At 39.3% G+C, this 19132-nt stretch overlaps 1 protein-coding gene across 37 annotated transcripts in view; it reads right to left on the minus strand.

The window, feature by feature from the left end:
- Positions 1-19132, minus strand: part of RIMS2 (regulating synaptic membrane exocytosis 2) — a 740891-nt gene that overhangs the window by 290924 nt on the left and 430835 nt on the right. For 30 of the 37 annotated variants that reach the window (XM_077808869.1, XM_077808868.1, XM_077808888.1 and 27 more), the window contains 2 exons: positions 15843-15889; positions 14479-14591 (listed from right to left, as the gene is read on the minus strand). In XM_077808869.1, coding sequence (XP_077664995.1) covers positions 14479-14591; positions 15843-15889 — 160 coding nt within the window. Of the gene's footprint in view, positions 1-4505; positions 4554-14478; positions 14592-15842; positions 15890-19132 lie in introns of all 37 variants that reach the window. The other 7 variants (XM_077808871.1, XM_077808884.1, XM_077808873.1 and 4 more) reach the window with 1 other exon arrangement.

A 19132-nucleotide genomic window follows, 5' to 3' on the forward strand; every position in this document is an offset into this window, starting at 1 on the left:
CAATAAGGGCTTGAAACTGGGCCTAGGGAAGTCTTGTCTACCTAGGGAAGTCTGTCTTTAAAGTCTGCAAATTTGGCATAATTCAGGAAATTGTACTTTGCTAGCAATGCCTGGTATTTAGCAACTGTAAATTGGAGACTAGACAATGAATACTTTCCTACTCAAAAGGTTGAAGTATTTAGCACCTTTATCAGTAGGGGCATGCTTGGAGAACTGCTTCTGGACCTTTCTGTAGCCACTTGCACCACTATGGAGTTGGGCGCTGGATGAGTGAATAAAAACGCTGCCCCTTCAGCTGGCATGAACTTTTGTTTCTCAGCTTTCTTCAGGTTTGGGGCACAAAAGGCTGGGGTGTGCCACAGTGAAATGTCAGGTTCCAAAATGGCTTGTTTAACTGGAAAGGCCACCCTTGAAGGGCTAGAAAGCTGGAGGGTGTTTCGTAATCTCTGCTGTGTGCCCTGGACCTCTTCAAGAAGAATCTGGACTTCAGTAGCCACCCTCCGCAACAACTCCTGGTGCTGCTCATGGTCATTGGGTGGAGAGGGAGATGATGGAACAACTGCCTCAACAGTGAGGAGGGTGGCATATCCATTGGAAACATTGGATCTGGCTCAAACTCCTCCTCCACAGATTCTGACATGAAGGGTCAGAAGGAAGGGAGAAGAGGGTCAGTGTGATTCTCGCCTGGATCCAGGATGCCTCTATATGATCCCACGGGACGCAGTAAGAATTGATGGGAGAGATCAGTAGAAGCTCTGCTGGTGAAAATCGATGTTTCAAAGGAGTTGCCCTATAATTTAGTAATGCCAGATAAGGGTCTGTATAAGACTCCTCTGCTGTCTTTAGTAGTCTTTTTATTCTCTTAACACCATTTTCCATAAGCCCATTAGACTGTGGACATCTTGGACTAGATATAATGGGCTTAAACTCAGATTTTCTTGCAAAACATGAGAATTTATAATCATCAAATTGGTCCATTGGCTGACATGACCACTTCTGACATGCCATGTCTGGCAAAGATAGATTTGATACTCACAGTAACATGTTTTGCACTAGTGTTCTCAAATCCTGTTTCTGGAAAATGAGAATAATAATCCAGAATCAATATATAATTCTTGCCAGCATAAGTAAACAGACCCATGCCTACTTTGGACCAGGATGACAAAATTTCTTCATTTACCATCATAGGCCATTTTATTTGGTTATCTCTGTATTGTTGGCATGTTTCACAAGATTTAATGGATTTTACTCTATCTGTATTAATTTGTGGCCAGTATAGAACATTTCTAGTCCTTCTTTTGCATTTTTCAATACCCATGTGGCCTTCATGTATCCTATGTCGTACACATCTTTAACCCTAACAGTCTCCCTAAGCCTAAATTGTTCCAGCCTTGCTCTTGCTCCAGCCCTGTTTCTAGTCCTGCTCCAGCCCTGCTCTCACTCCAGCCTCACTCTGGATTCATAATCCCAGTTCTGACCCTGGCTCTGACCACTAGGCCCAATGGCCATGGCTCTGACCACTAGGCATGATCATCCCCATTACAGTTGTACAGGCAGGTCTTCCCAGTCTGAATCTGAATGGGGTCTCATGGGCTGCTCCATGAGTGCTTCTGCAGACCAAGCTCTGGTCCCTCATGAGTTCGGAGAGGGAAGGCACGGCAGATACTGCAAACTGGAGGTGATATGAGCCTCCGCAAGGCAATAGAGGCAGTGCAGGAGTTTGTCGTTGATAGAGAAGGAACAGAAGCAGGAGACACAGTTCTTGAACCCATGAACTCTTGGAAAAGTCCCTCTTCGAAGAGAGAAGCTCCCTGGAGCAGGAAGAACAAAACTAACTATGCTAGTGTGCTAAACACAAGAAAATACTAATCTGTCAAAAACTATTTACAGATTGTATTCATAGGTTCACAGTAAAGGAAGATCGAAGTAGACATGGAAGGTTCCAACTCAGGCCATGTGGTGATAAGAAGGACCTGGACAGGTGTCTATCCACACTGCCCTTTATACTCTTATTTTGGAAAATAACTGTGCATGTGCAGACCCATGGAAACTGCTTACCAAAAATTTCCAGACTGGGGTGCATGGTGTACATACATACATACCCATGTGTGGCATACATTGAAGTAGTAGGTTTCAGAGTAGCAGCCGTGTTAGTCTGTATCCGCAAAAAGAAAAGGAGTACTTGTGGCATCTTAGAGACTAACAAATTTATTTGAGCATAAGCTTTCATGGGTGAGCTGTAGCTCACGAAAGCTTATGCTCAAATAAATTTGTTAGTCTCTAAGGTGCCACAAGTATTCCTTTTCTTTTTATTGAAGTAGTAGTGAAGGTTAAAAATATACCCAGGGACTTAGGGGATAGAGAGGGAGTGTGGTTGTGGTGACAGGTGGGAGGGTGTGGGGGAAACAGTGGGGAAGCTGTCAGTGGAATCAGGGGCAAACCCAATCTTTCAGAATGATTAAATGAATAGGTACTGACAGTGATGTGTGAACATCCCTGAGATCTGTACACTAATCCAGATTAATCCATCTACCTTCCTACTGAATATGGGCATATTGGGAGGCATGATTTGGTTTCTCATGTTAGTTAGGGTGATGGTGTCAAAGCCATGAGTATAAGCTTCCTGAGAACCATGCCAAGCAACATTTGACTCTTTGACCAGAATTATACTCTGTAGAAGGATACGCATAAAGGCCTGTAAAGGCTCCATGGACAATGTGCAAAAATAAAATTTCATCTGAATAGAGCCCTTGAGTAGTAGAACTGTAATAAATAATCAGTGTTGGAGATGCTTATTCCTTACACTCTCATGTAATTTGCGGTAATGCTGTATACAGAATTATTGTTATTTTTACTCTCTTAATCATGAGTAACACGATCATTTGATCAAATGAAGATACCTTTCATTCTTCAATGAAATAAATGAAATTATTCAATGAAATTATTTTAAATGGGATTTATATCAGGATTTTTGTCATATTTAATGTAATTTAAAATGATGGGCTACCACATGTGCTGCTAAATTATAATACTTCATAAAATCATGGAATTTAGGATAATTTTTGCTTTTCAATTGAACTCTTGCTTGTCAGATGAAATTGCTAATTCATAGTTTCTTTTGAAAATATCTAAGCAGAAGAGAAATATAAATGAATCATTTAAATTATACATAAGGTAGTGGCCAGTACTTGGCATTCCTGGGCTTTTAACAATTTGTGTTTGAATTTGTATACAACTTTTGTTTTCCATTTTGATTGCCAACTTCATAAACCATCAACAGCAGTCACATATTAAACGATCTGCACTGACGTTCTTACTAGATACCCACTACATATCAGTAGCACATAATATTTTAAACAATATTACCAAGCTTTTAACCTTTTGCTCCAAATTTTTCTCACATTTTTATTCTGAACTTATAATCACGCATTTGTATATACCACTTTAGGGAAATCATAAATTGTTGGGAAAAAATTAGTCAGTATGCTTTGCTTATTAAACCTTAATCCCAGCCAAACCATTTTCTGCTGTCTAACCTATCTCGTGTAACGTTTCCCTTCAAGTTAATACTATGAGCACTTTTCCATTTCACTATGAAAATTAAAAATCTCACTCTCATCATTTGGAACCTTTCATTTTCACCTTTCCTTGGGCAATGACTGAGCAATATATGTAAAAATTATACAATTCTCAAACAAAAAGTGAACATTTCCATAAAAATATTTTGTAACAAAATCAGGTAATATTCTACATACAAAAAACTGAAAAAACATGCAGCAAAACAACCGAAGCGGTGTAACATATTAGTACAACCTACATTTGAGTTAATCTACAGTACCTTAAGGGTTTCCTAATGAAAAAAGGCAAACAACTTGTACCCAAATAGGACTGTAAAACTCAATAAACTCAATGATCAGAGGCAGACAGAAATTATTTTTTAATTAAATCAGGTTTTGATTAAATCAACCTACTTTTCAAAATGCAAGCACTGAGTATAATATACACAAAATTCATTTCTTTAGACAAGGTACAAATTTATTTGCCAATCTTCCACTGAAGGAACTACTATTAATTGGAAAATGCAAAAAAGGATGTGTTAAGTAATGATAATGAATGATTTAAAGAGACATCAACCTTGGTATAATGAGATCAAACATCCACAGCACAAGATTATTTACTACTTGTACAATATGTGTATGTATGTATGTATGCAGAACACATAGCCATTATCACTGCTGAAACTGTGTGAGTTTAAATATATATCACAAAAGTAGCAAAACTAAAGCTAATTGTCTCTTTAAATTTTAATTTAATATTTAACCCCCATGCAAAATTTTACAAGCTGCTCACAAGATGGTATGAAATTTGTTAATATGGTTTGAAACAACACATTAAAACAATGGGAAAACAGACCCAAACGTAACGTTTTCCTACTATGCATTTTCCAAAATAAACAAAAGAAAAGAACACAACTTTAGTTTCTATCAGGCAGACGAGGCCTTTACCTGAACCCTAGGAACAAAAGGCGTTGTTCTTCTACTAAGGCTTTGGCTCTGGTAAGCAAAATTAAAGAAAAAGCAATAAAACAAAACCAAAAAAGACAACACGCTGGAAACTAAAAGACCAAAAGTAAAAACAAAGACACACAACTATTACTTTAAACACAGCTTTACACCAAAGAGATAGTTATCCAAAACAAACTATTTTAATGCAGTGCATAAATTAAATCTGCACATATGTTACTGAAGCATGTCAAAACTCTGTGGTGAAATTCTGGCCCCACTGAAGTCAATGGAAGTTTTGACATTGACTTCAACAAAGCCAGGATTCACCCTGTATGTCTGTCTACTGATTACGCTTTCAACAGATTAAGAAATAATATTAACTAAAGCAAAAAATGAGTACAGTGGGAATTAAAAGTGGAATAGTAAATATTAATTCAGCCTGAATATCTCTGTCAGAAAGCTTAAAGTGTGCACTGAGAGGCTAGAAACTAATACAGCAATACCAGGTTTTATTCCCCTCTTCCACAGTCTAAAGTAGCATTTGTACCAGCAGCCCTCATACACGCTGTAGCAACCCTTAAACTGAAGTTGGCGCAGTTGGATATTAGCACTGGGGAAAAAGTGTGATAATGTATTTCCATTCCCTACCAGTCATGACAGGAATGACATATGGTGTATACAGAAAACTCTTGCATGAAATGAGTCCTGAAAAATTTAGCAATAGTTAGGAATCACACTCTGTACAATTTGACCATTCTGTCACCTTATTGACACCTTACTCTGCAGATAATCCCAAGGATTTCAGTGTGACTATTCACAGAGTAAGGTATTATCCAATAGGCTAGATACGGCTGTGCAGGGAAGTACAAAAGTCCCATTCACTCCACCGGCATAGACGCTGGAAGTAGGGGTGCTGGGGGTGCTGCTGCACCCTCTGGCTTGAAGTGGTTTCCATCATATACAGGGTTTACAGTTTGGTTCAATGGTTCTCAGCATCCCATCTATAAAAATTGTTTCACCACCCCTGTTCATCGGTTGGCCCAGCTAAGACTTGCTCTACCACAGGGTGAAGAAAGAAGGGACTACTTGCCCAGCACTCCCTCCTGTAAGGGCAGAGAAGGTGTGGAGAGGGGCTGGGACTGCAAACGTGGCTTTTCTTGCTGGAATAAGCTGCTCCATGAAAAGGGGAGAAGAAACTCACACCAAAGCAAGGGGGAGTCTGAGAAGAGTTGTGACTCTCTCAGGGTACATCTACACTGGAACTGGTGGTGTAATTTCCAGCTTGAATAGACATACACACACTAGCTTTGGTTGAGTTGCCATGCTAAAAATAGAAGTGGCAACATGAGTGATGGGCTTTTACTCCCCGTGTACAAACCCAGCTGGGACACTGGATATTTACTCGGAAGGCTAGCCCATACTGCCACCCACACCACTTGTTCCTTTAGCACACTAGTACAATCAAAGCTAGCGCACAGACATCTATCTGAGCTGGAAATTACACCTCCAGCTCCAGTGTAGACATACCCTCTGTCACAGTTTGTCCCATGGTCCGCTCCTGCAGTGGCACAGCTGCATACTGTCCCTTACCCAAGATAGACTGTATCTAGCCCAATGTGAGTGAATGTGTCAAATCTGGCTCCAAAGTAAAAAATAGGATTTCAAGGTCTTCATGATTCTCCCATATTGTAACAACTTTAAAAAAATACAGAGTTCCTCTATTCCAGGTCTACTCCAATGTCTTTAGCCTCACAGACTGGTCACAATCCTAAGAGACTGAATCGCTCCTACAATGAACTGAACACCCTCGACTCTCACTCACTGCAGTAGGAACTGAGAGCTGGGGTGCTTATCACAGGTTTGGTTGGGCCCTAGGTTAACAATGGTAATCCAACACAGATTCTCCTAAAACAATATTAGACATTACCATATGCCATTAAAGAACAATTCTAAAACACAGAGACTGCCTTTGTTAAAACAGGTTTTGTTTTTAAAGCAATGCCACCTCCACAAATAAACCAACTAATAATAAATACCAACTTGTTCCAGTTTTTTTCCCTTCTTTCACTGAACCAATCAAATCTCATCTCCCTCAACAAACATACAGTCTATGCACATCATTATGACTAGTGCATCTATCAATCCCCTTTCCAGTATCCCACAGAAATTAATTTGTGATGAAATATATTTTTGTTATAATGTTTTTAACAGCTGAATATACATGGTAGATATAATGAGATGCATAGAGATATAATGGGGTTCAATTGTATAGGCAAATAATCATATACTTTATATCTTTTCTGCAGGGCTTCTCTATCTGGTGCAAAAGTGAGTAATTGTGATTTTACATATCTACTCATTTGTGAGTTCTAAAGAGCATTTTTTTCAATCTTTAATTCTAACCACCTCAGGACTGTCTCCAAGTTATTCTTTTCATGCAGCACTGAAGAAATAGCCAGAATGTAGTAATGAAACAAACAATACCAAGGCTCAAATGCTGCTTTTTTGGAGCAAATGAAAGCAAATACATTTAAAGGAAAATAAGTATGTGAAATGTAAAGAGAAAGGCAGCAAGTAAAGCAAATAATAATGAAAAAAAATAACTACAACACATGTTACTTCCTGCAAAGAGGCCAAACCTCTGCAAAACATGGACAATAAATTATTCAAATTAAATTAGCATATGATAACATACACATTTTTTGTGTAACTACACAGAATTAGCCTATATGAAATATGCATTTGAACATGGCAAATATTTATGGAGATAGGAGTTTTTTATAAGGTAAGATGATCTGCTGATTCTCTCAGCCTTTTGGTGGAAAAGTGAGGCTAGTAACAAATTCCATTACTCCCTAATGGTCAATTCTGGATTTACAGTATATCCCCAGAGGACACAGCCTGTCTTTCCCGTTACAGAATAAGTATAGAGACATTAACTGCAACAAAGGGAAAATGAGAGAGGACCAAGAATACACAGGGAAAGAGAATGCAAAATATAGGGTGACTGCATCACACTCCAAGTGTCTAAATAACACTTATATTACAGCCCTTGAGAGATGAGAATCAATTCAGTAAACATTGCCCTCCAAAAACACACACTAAATTTTTTCTTACTTTTGTTTGGGGCATTGGGGAAAACTGCAATGCATAAAGTTAGGAACCTAACTTCACATTTAGACACCTAAATAATTGGCCCTTTTTTCTAAGGTGCCAAGTAGTCCGGGCTTTTATTAACTTTAATGGGAGTTGTGGATACACAGCCTTTTTGAAAATCTTGGGTACTTACTTTTAGGTACTGTGACAGGGTCGGGCTAGATGGCTATAGGAGAGTAATAGAAGGCAGATATATTAGCCCCAGGGTAAGTTTTCCCTGGGTAAGGTAACAGGGAAGGTTCCAGAACAATAAGGAATCTTCTGGAGACAATTAAGACAGGCTGATAAGAACACCTGCAGCCAATCAAGAAGCTGCTAGAATCAATTAAGACAGGCCCAAGAGACCCTGATCCAGGGAAATAATATGCAGGAGCAGATCAGGATACCCACTGATCTGACACCAAACCAGAAGAAGGAGGTAACTGAGGTGATCAACCAATACCAGGACGTGTTTTCAAACAAACCAGGCCGGACCACCGAAGCATATCACTACATTATCACAGACCCTGCGGCAAAGGTAACTTTAAGGCCCTATCAGGTCCCAGCAGCAAAAAGGGAGGAGATCAAGGCAGAGGTAAAAAGGATGTTGGAGCTGGGAGTCGTCGAAGAGTCCCACAGTCAGTGGTCAAGCCCGATTGTGTTGGTGCCCAAACTCGATGGCACCACTAGGTTTTGTAATGACTTTCACCGGCTGAATGAGATATCCAAATTCGATGCATACCCCATACCCCGTATCAATGAGTTAGTTGACCGCCTGAGCAATGCCCGATTTTTGACTACCCTTGATTTAACAAAGGGATACTGGCAGATTCCCCTTGCCAAAGATGTGAAAAAAAAGAGGGCATTCTCTACACCAGAGAGTCTGTTTCAATATACTGTTCTTCCTTTTGGACTACATGGGGCACCTGCCACCTTCCAGCGTCTTATGGACAAGCTCCTTCGGCCCCATACCAGTTATGCAGCAGCATACCTGGATGATGTGATTATTCACACCCCCAACTGGGAAACCCACTTAGGAAAGGTGGAAGCAGTTCTGGACACGCTAAGACAGGCTGGCCTCACAGCCAACCCAGCCAAGTGTGCTATAGGGCTAGCCGAGGCTAAATACTTTGGCTACATCATAGGAAGGGGCATGGTCAAGCCCCAACTAAACAAACTAGAGGCTATCCAAAATTGGCCCTGGCCGAATCGGAAAAAGCAAGTCCGGGCATTCTTCGGTGTGGTGGGGTACTACCGACGATGTATTCTCCATTTTGATACCAGAGCGAGTCCCCTGACAGATCTGATAAAAGCCCGGGGTCCAGACATGGTGAAGTGGACAGATGCCGCAGAGAAAGCATTCTCTACTATGGATCTACAGACAGCCCTCTGCAGTTACCCCGTGCTTATAGCCCCAGACTTCAACAAAGAATTCATTTTACAAACAGATGCATCTGAAGTAGGATTGGGAGCTGTCCTATCGCAGATGGTCGGAGATGAAGAACACCCAATCCTCTACCTCAGCAGGAAACTCCTCCCGAGAGAGCAGAAGTATGCCGTAGTTGAAAGAGAGTGCCTAGCTGTGAAATGGGCCATGGAAACACTACGTTATTACCTTCTGGGAAGACGGTTTACCCTTGTGACCGACCATGCACCCTTCCAGTGGATGCAGCAAAATAAAGAGAAGAACGCAAGGGTGACCAGATGGTTCTTGTCCCTACAACCTTTCCAATTCACCACACAACACCGGGTTGGAAGCCACCATGGCAATGCAGATGGCTTGTCACGAGTACACTGCCTGACGTCCCAAGTTGCCCAACCCCGTAGTGTTGAGCAGAGCGGGGGATATATGACAGTGTTGGGCTAGATGGCTATATGAGAGTAATAGAAGGCAGATTTATTAGCCCCAAGCTAAGTAGGTCCCTTTTCCCTGGGTAAGGTAACAGGGAAGGTTCCACAACAATCAGGAACCTTCTGGAGACAATTAAGATAGGCTGATTAGAACACCTGCAGCCAATCAAGAAGCTGCTAGAATCAATCAGGCTAATCAGGGCACCTGGGTTTTCAAAAGGAGCTCACTTCAGTTTGTGGTGTGCATGTGAGGAGCTGGGAGCAAGAGGTACTAGGAGCTGAGAGTGAGAACGCAGACTCTTGGAGGACTGAGGTGTACAAGCATTATCAGACACCAGGAGAAATGTCCTATGGTGAGGATAAAGAAGGTGTTGGGAAGAGGCCATGGGGAAGTAGCCCAGGAGTTGTAGCTGTCGCACAGCTGTTCCAGGAGACACTCTAGACAGCTGCATTCCACAGGACCCTGGGCTGGAACCCGGAGTAGAGGGCGGGCCCGGGCTGCCCCCCCCCCCAAATCCTCCCAACTCCTGGTCAGACACAGGAGGAGTCAACCTGGACTGTGAATTCAGAAAAACGGTCAAGCTGAGTGCTGCCGTGAAGCTCCAAGGCGAGCAAATCCGCCAATAAGAGCAAGACCCACCAAGGTAGAGCAGGAACTTTGTCACAGTACCTAAGTCTGAACATTTTGGCCAAGGAATATAGCAAGTTATGGGCTCAGGCAGCCTTCTTTGGTTTTATGTTTCAAGGGCCAAAATAAACCTCCAGACTCTTGGCATTGCCCAGTTACACAAACATAATACACAACATCTCATCCACGCTGATGCCAAAATACAGGTGAGAGCACACAAGATTTCACCCTCAGCATTTTAAAAACATTGTACACATAGAAGTATACAGGACGCCAGCATCAGGCATAGCCAAAGTATGTATGAGGAAAATGAAATCCTGTCCATAGCATTGCCAAAATTGCTACAGTAGCATGCAGGAAATCAACCCCATATCAGTACTTTTGCTTTGTTGGGGCTGGTTTAATGTGTGCAGTTATGAACATTTTTTGCTGAAAGAGCAAGCAATAAACCAGCCTGAAGATAACAAAAATATATACTGTAGTCCCAAAATACTACCAATAAAAACTTTTAAAAATGGGTAGTGGAGTTTGGATAAGCACACACAAATGCAGACATGTATCCACACTATGCACACCTCTAACAGAACTACAGAGGCCTCCATCAATCCCAGCAGCCCTCTGTTACAGCACATCCTACAACAGACTAACTACCCTGACAATATCTGATAGTGTCTACTGGTATGGGAGGCCAGGCAACTTTCTATATCCTCCAAGAATTTTCCGAGAACAGACAAGAAGCCATCACCACTTTTCCTTTGACCTTCTCTCTTACCCAGACCAGCACTATCCCTTGCACTTATCCACACACACACTCCTCTCACAATGCTCACACCTCCAACAGCATCTTCATATATCCTCCTTCCCATATAGACCCTGGATTCTGCAGTATTTTCCTTCCCAACCAGACACCATGCCAAACTCATTCTGAGTGGTTTTGGAATATTAGTCTTTCTCTCCCTCTCCAACACCTCAGTCTCTCCTGAGAGGAGTCAGATGGCTGCTCACCAACCTCAAGATCTTCAGAGCACAGCTGATGGAAAAAATAATTTCACAAAAAATGTTGAAGTTGCTTCCATTTCTCAGAATTCAAAATGGAACAATTTTTCATTTTTTTGCCAAAAAATAGCAAATATTTTATCAGAATTTTCAAAATTTCAAAAATTTGAATTTTGTTGCCACTTGCTCCAACTTTGGAAAAATTACCGAAAGAAAGAAAGAAAGAAAGAAAGAAAGAAAGAAAGAAAGAAAGAAAGAAAGAAAGAAAGAAAGAAAGAAAAGGTGAGTAAGGCAATATCTCTTATTGGATCAACTTACGTTGGTGAGAGAAGTCGGTCCAATAAAAGATATTACTTCACGCACCTTGTTTCTCTAGTATCTTGGGACCAACACAGCTACAACAACACGGACAACAACAGAGAAAGAAAGATGCCAACTCTGTAACTGATCGAAATTTCCTCAACTTCTGACAAGTCAATTTAGAGTGTCTCATTTCTCTTTTTGCCACTCTTTCACATTTCCAAAATTAAGTAACTTTTGGAAAGCTATGGTGGGAAAGATGAAAAAAGAAAAAAGAAAAGAAAAGAAAAAGTGTGTGTAAAGGGGAATCCAACTGATATCACTGCTTTCAGTGGCAAAAGGGACAAAGGAGGCTGAAGGGGAAAAAACAAAAATTTTGACATTTCAATAATTTTAGTTTTCAAAAAAACAAAACTAAATTACAATTTCAATACAAAATAAAATTAAGCATATTTCCATTAAGTTTTTTTACTCTCAAAAATGAAAATTTCCCATAAAATATTTTGTTTCTAATGAAACCCCATTTTTTTTTCTGGGAACATTTTTCAGTAGAAAAATTTTGACCAGCTCTATTTCAGACTAGGACAGCTGCTTGGTAAGTGCCACGCCTCTTCCCATGCACTGAATCTTCTAGGGTGACAGCAGACATCCCTATGTTCCAGGAAGCAGGGACTAAGCACAACCCACTACATCCATCACTGAAATATGTGGCAGCTGCAGCAAAAAGTGGGCTGCGCAGGTAGCAACAAATAGGCTCTGCCAATCCATGATGATCGGAGTTGTGATCCAGAATACTTTATGGACAGACATACTCTACTTACATCTTTTTGAAGGAAAGTAAAATGAGGGCTGTAAGTATTTTCAGGTAGGGAGTGATCAAGGGAGATTTGAAGAAATAATAATTTTCATACTAATCACCTCCCTATCTTAACTTTCTTTCTGCTGGCAGCAAAAGATATCTGCTTTTCAGAAGTGTCCACTAATTTTAGGTGCCCAGTTTAAGAGAGCTAGAGCTTGATTTGTAGAGATACTGAACACTTGCTGCTTCCATTTCAGTCAACTGGAGTTGTGGATGCTCAGTACTCTGAAAATCAGCTGCTTTACTGATTAAAGCAGGGAAACAGTTCATCAGTAGACAAAGAAAAAGTAAACTAAACTTATGGATGAAAACAAAAGACAGGAAATAAGACTCTGTGTGACTCAGAGGGTTTGTCTATCACAAAGAAGGAAGAATTAAGTGGTTCCAGAAAAGGTTCTGTGAAAAATATTTGTGAAAGAAAACTCATTTTTGCTTGATGCATGATAGTACATAAGTCAGTCCGAACAGTGCAAAGGTTTCTCTGAATTCCTCCTAATGCCATTTGGTTTTCTTTGAGGGGAAGACATTTTAAAAAGAAAATATTTAAAAGGCATTTAAATGTAGAGACTGAAAATAAAATTCATTAAAAATAGGCAAACATCAACCCTCAGTAATATAGCTTTTTGACATTTATTTTTCTTTTGGTGATTTCTGCAATTGCAGTGACTAAATCAGACCATTCCTCCAGATCCCCTAATATTAGCTCATAAGCAACCTGAGTTTTCATTATCTCAAAGTGTGACATCACAACAATCTGGAGAATAAACAGTATTACTCCCTCATCTAAAAAATCTCACCTTAAAGCTTTGCAAATTTTGTATTTAGCTACAGAGGGGGATGTTTCTGGAGTTAGGAAAGCCAGGAAGTCACTCTTGTCTTGTCCCCTGCTTTGAGGCCGTAGCTATGGCCATAATATTTTTTCTCTTTTACATATGATTGGCTAAATCCTTTTTTATTTATATTTTCATTATGTTTTGCTATACTTGAAAAGTTATTCTATATATTAATCCTTAAATAAAGAAACTTTAATGTTTGTATGTTTGATAACCCAAGTTTGTGTCTCCTTGTTCTTGTATTTTAAACTAGCGCAAATATTTTTGCAGTCTCCACACCTACTAGTCGCTCTACATTGAGGATATCTAAATCTCACTTTTCCAGATAATACAGTCTCGCAAAGTAGTTCAACAGCAGAGCAGTACAGGAAATTAAAGAAAAATAGTTACAGATGGTTGTGCTGATAAGCAAAACAAATAATGTCTCATCCACAGCTAAAAAGTAGCAGAACAGACTACTGACTTCACCGGAAAAAAATATTCACTCCCCTCATCTCTACATACCATTGCATCAGCTGTGAGAATTTTATGAACACTTTCTCTAGATTCTGTACGTATTTTTATATCACACTGATCATGTACCTATAAACATTTTTTAAAAAATATAATGGTGAGATTTTCAAATGTGTTCAACAGCGGCCTAACTCTGCTCCCAGTGAAATTACCAATAGCTTCACCATTGACTTCAATGGGTATAGAGTTAGGCCAATGCTCAGCACTTTTGAAAATCCCACCCTGGAGTTCTAAATATCATTTGAGAGCATAAAAAGCCCCCAAACCTTTAGCTTAGTCCAAAAATCATCATTTCAGAGGATGTATTTGTGGATTTTTTGGATGAGCTTTGGTCACAGTGAGGATGGGGAGAATGAAAGTGAGCACCATGAGGAATCAGTGGAGAGAACAGTACTCTTTAAATTGTTGAAAACATGGGCCAAATTTTTCACAGAGTGGATAGATGAGTGTCTGCGACTTTATACACATAAGCACCTATGTGTGGATTTTTCAAGTATTAACATCCATGCATGCGGTGAAAAATTTTGTCAAATGCATGGGTAAGAATTATTGCTCAAAAAGTGTGGGCACTCAATTGCACATATACAGCTGGAGGCAAGATTCAGGCACATTTGAAAATTTGGCCCTATACGTCTCAGAATATCACTCTTATAGCTTAATGGATATATTTAAATTCCCAATAGATGATGAAAAGGCTGCACTTTAAAAGGTATGCCCTGCCTAGACTGAGAAACATGGCACTAAAGAAGAGAACTAGGTTCTTACAAGAACTTTATTTTACAGCTAGCTGGCATTTTGCATAAAAATTGTGTATGTTATAAAAAGCAATATGAGAGGATTAAACAAATGTTTACATACTGAAAGTTGTCCAGACAAGAACTGTGGAACATCCCTCAACATGCCAGGACTCATGGGAGAAGTCACTGAAATAGATGGTCGGTCCATTTTTTGAGATTCAAATGAACTAGAACCTGAAATTACAAATAAATATAATGTATAAAAAATAATAACAATTAGTTGTTTTATTGAGCTTTATAGTCTCAGAGGTCTATAAAAACATTATTTCTGACATATTACAGAACACAATTATAGCCACACATACAATAAACATGGAGTATACGGTGGTGAAAACTGGAACCTTATTTTAATGTGTTCAGGATGACCGAATAGCTTGCAAGGAGAAAAGCAAAATGTAATAAAAACTAAGCTGTCAACATTCATGTCAAGCACATAGCATAAATAGAAAATTTCCACTACTTATGACTGTGCGTTATGCTTCTCTGCTGAACATCCTCAATTCCCATTGACTTCACCGGAAGTTCAGGGTCCTCAGCACATTGCACAAGTGCTTGGCTCCTAATAGAATCAGACTCTAAATGTTGTTGCAAATTTTTTAAAAATAGCAGAATGAAGATGCTAGAGTTTGGGGATTTTAATCTGGAGGTTGCAACGACTTCTGCAAAATGGGAGATGACATGTTTGTGATGTTACAAGTACAGTAAAAGGAAGATATCATGTTCTTATACAATACAGAACACTGGATATTAATATCCCACATCTTACAAAAAAACATAATGGATTTTATTGTAAGACTTAACTCACCAGTGAAGTGTTATTGTAGAAGCTTGTTCACATTACTACAATTAAATTTGTGCCACCACTTTAATTGGTGGTGTTTATTATAACAGCACAGTAAAACAGCCATAAAAAAGAACTCCAGCTGAAATCTGATACACAACGTCTAAGCCAAGCCACAATTTCTTTTTTCCCCAAAATAGTGGTTTGGTCAGTTATACTGAATGGTCTAAATAAAACAGAAGTGTGCTTATTTCAAGATATCCATCTCCTAGGCCCAAGGTAACAAAAATGCCATCAAAATTGTTTTGTTTAATAAGGTTACAGTTGAAATGCAAAACAACAAAATACAGGAAATTAAACATTAGAATTGACATTCAACTCTTTATGCACACTATTTACCACTATGTTTTTCTTTTCCCTTTATTAAAGAGCAGCATGAGTTTATAAGAAAATGTCAACCTTAACTTTAAATTTCCTGACTTTTGACAGTTCATTATTAAACAGAGAGAGATAAAAAAGGTAGATGGGACAGATACGTAGACAGACAAAGAGACAAGAGTTACACTGAAAATAGATAACATCTTTTCAATCTGTGTTCACATAAGGGAGATTTAAGTTTTTCCTACTCAGTATATGAAACTTACTGGATTCCAGTTGTGCATGTGTACTGTCAGGTATTCTGGGAATATCCCTGTAAGTATGAAAAGCAAGACAGTTGGATCCTTTATCTAACAATAGTATTAAAACTTCTGTCAACTATAACACATTTCAAATCACCACATAGTACTTTGAGAAAACCATACATCTACTGGCTATTGTCAGCCACAGGGAATATTTACCTCCGCCCATTTATACATATCTATCTAGTTCAAAGTAAAGGTCTATGTAATCACTGTTTAATTAATGTAGCTGAGAATCCATAAAGTCACAGATACAGTGGCTGAGTAAATAAAATGAAAGAAAAAATACAATAATTCCAAAGTTAAGCACAAATTAGAACTGTGAGTTTGTTGTTATGATATAAACCACCTTAAACAAGTTGGGTCCTTAACACTGGTTGTCTCAGTGTGTCCGTTACTAGCAGTGGTTATGGCACTGATAAAATATTACTGTAAAAGTGTAAAAGTGCGTAATTTTGTTTGACAACAGGACAAATAGACAGAAACAGCCTGAATATATTATCTTCTAATATGTGATAACTATTCGCAATCAGTCTGGGTGTGAATTTACGCCCAAGTAAGGGTAAGAATTTGACTTGAATCCCCAAACCAGGATCTTCATTGTGCAGGCTAACACAGCAGACATAACTACTTAATACTGTTGCATGTACCTACTATTATATGAGGCAAAAGTCATGTCAGATGCAGCTCCATGTACCAACTATGTCATTTTGAAGCACTGATGTTCCAATGATTAAGTACCTCATTATGCCTACGGAACACAGATGTCTGTTTTCCCCAAGATGTGCGTGTATAACTTGCATTATATGTTGGTAAGAACAAATACTTTCAAAAGAACTATATGGCTATTTGGACAAAACAGGGTCAAATAAAGAGCTTCAGCTGTGAGTCAGACTAAAAACAACATTAAAATTAATTATTTGTGTTTAAATATGCTTGGTTTTGTGTATATAAAAGGGAAAGTGCAGCATTAAAAAAAATCTTTCTGGAAACATCTGGCATCTGACACAGTAAAACAAGTCTATAGTATGATTATCAAACACCCAATCTAGTAAAAAAAAAAAAATTGTACAGCCTTACCAAATGCTTCTTGAAGTATTACAGATAATTAGAAAGATACCCTTATTTAACGATGCAGGGATCTTTCTAAGCTCAGTGGTGCTGCAGTATCCTATAATCCAAATGCATCACAAGAGATGCAGCTGGCACAATAAATCATGTCTAAGGAAATGTTGCAGTCTATCATGTTAGTAAGTAAATGCATGTAAGGTACTTATTAAGGTTATTATATAAAAACATATTCAGGCTTTCACATATTCCACAGCCAAAAAATTTACAGCGTAATCTGCTCCTTGCCCTTTGGATCTGATTTGTGGTACAAAATCTAACCTGTCTTCTTTAGCACACAGGGTTGTGAATAAAACCTTGAAAATATGAACCAGCGTGAACAGATGAAGTAATGTCTTCCTGAGTCTACAGACAGCTGAAACAAGAAATCTGAAAAATATGAGTCTTCCATTCAGCCTCCCAAAATCTATAGCTTCCAAGTTCTGCGCAGCTACATATGTGACATTCCTTATGGATGAGAATCACCGATGTTCCTCACCCATCCTGCCCACCAGTGGTGGGGTTAGGACACAGAGCTGCAAAAAAGTTGGCAGCTGTGACTGGGGTAGGTATGCGTTGTTGGAGAGCGTCTAGGTATCACAATTTAGGTGGGTCGTTATTTGGGTATTTCTGGAGTTGGTGAAAGGGTGGGTCTGAAGGTTGTTGGATTAAGTAAGTGTTGTCTGGAAGGGGGTAATGAGGGCAATGTGGTTAGCAAGCGTTGGGGGATATCTGAGATGTTGGGAGTCTGTTGAGGATTAGGAAGGTTGAGAAGAGGTTAGCTGGGGTCACTAATGGGCCCTTAAACATTTGTCTCCACCAGACGCTCCTTTCCTATTTGGATCCAGCAGGGAGAATAGTGAGTAGAGAAGCTAAAAGGATAGTTTGCTGCATGCAGAGCAGGCAGAACAGCAGCCCCCTACAGCTGGAAAAAGCAACTGTGGGGATATTCCGGAAGCCCAGCTGGCTATATGAGAATCCAGCTAGGCTGCAAGAATGCATCACAGGGCTGCCTGATGTAACATGTAAGATATGTGACACTTGGCAGCCCTAGAAACCAAAAGTGACCAATTTAAATTATCAGCATTATTAACTGCTGCGTTGCTCACAATGTCAGTAGAAACATGAAGCCAATGTGCTTATCCCAAACTATCTCCTATGCCTCCTCAGATTCCAAAAGCTCCAACTCTCCCTTACCAACTTTCCAAAACCTTCATCTGACAACTTCTACAATACCGTTAAATGTGTTGTGAATTCAAAAGTTTGTGGCATATTGCAAATTGAAAATGAAGGACCAGTTTAAAATAAATTGAATTTCATATAAATCAACACAGTACTGTACTGATTGTTCTCTCAGTTTCATATTGAGCTAAACAGACTTTTGTTAATTTAAATGAAGCTGGTGTATAATTACTACTCTACTGTACCAGGATGACACAGACTCTAGGGACCTAAGTAGCAACCTCCATTCTAGGAGACCACCCTAGAGTATCTCCAGTACAATTCAGTTTTCAGAGTAACAGCCGTGTTAGTCTGTCTTTGCAAAAAGAAAAGGAGTACTTGTGGCACCTTAGAGACTAACCAATTTATTTGAGCATGAGCTTTTGTGAGCTACAGCTCACTTCATCGGATGCATACCATGGAAACTGCAGTAGACATTATATACACACAGAGACCATGAAACAATACCCCCTCCCATCCTACTGTCCTGCTGATAATAGCTTATCTAAAGTGATCCCACCCCAGTGTCCTGCTGATAATAGCTTATCTAAAGTGAAATGATCACTTTAGATAAGCTATTATCAGCAGGACAGTGGGGTGGGAGGGGGTATTGTTTCATGGTCTCTGTGTGTATATAAAGTCTACTGCAGTTTAAACGGAATGCATCCGATGAAGTGAGCTGTAGCTCACGAAAGCTCATGCTCAAATAAATTGGTTAGTCTCTAAGGTGCCACAAGTACTCCTTTTCTTAGTACAATTCAGTGTAATTCAGCTATATATTTATTAGAACACTATCTTTAGTAGGCAATCAATTTTCCTTTTTTATTCAGCTCTTAATTTGCCATTTAAGGTGTGTTTCACTGTATGCACATTTGATAGGATACTTAATAAAATATATCATGTTAGGCCTTGGTTTAGACAGTAGT

Source organism: Eretmochelys imbricata, chromosome 2 (genome assembly GCF_965152235.1).
Source record: "Eretmochelys imbricata isolate rEreImb1 chromosome 2, rEreImb1.hap1, whole genome shotgun sequence".
Taxonomy (NCBI): Eukaryota; Metazoa; Chordata; order Testudines; family Cheloniidae; genus Eretmochelys; species Eretmochelys imbricata.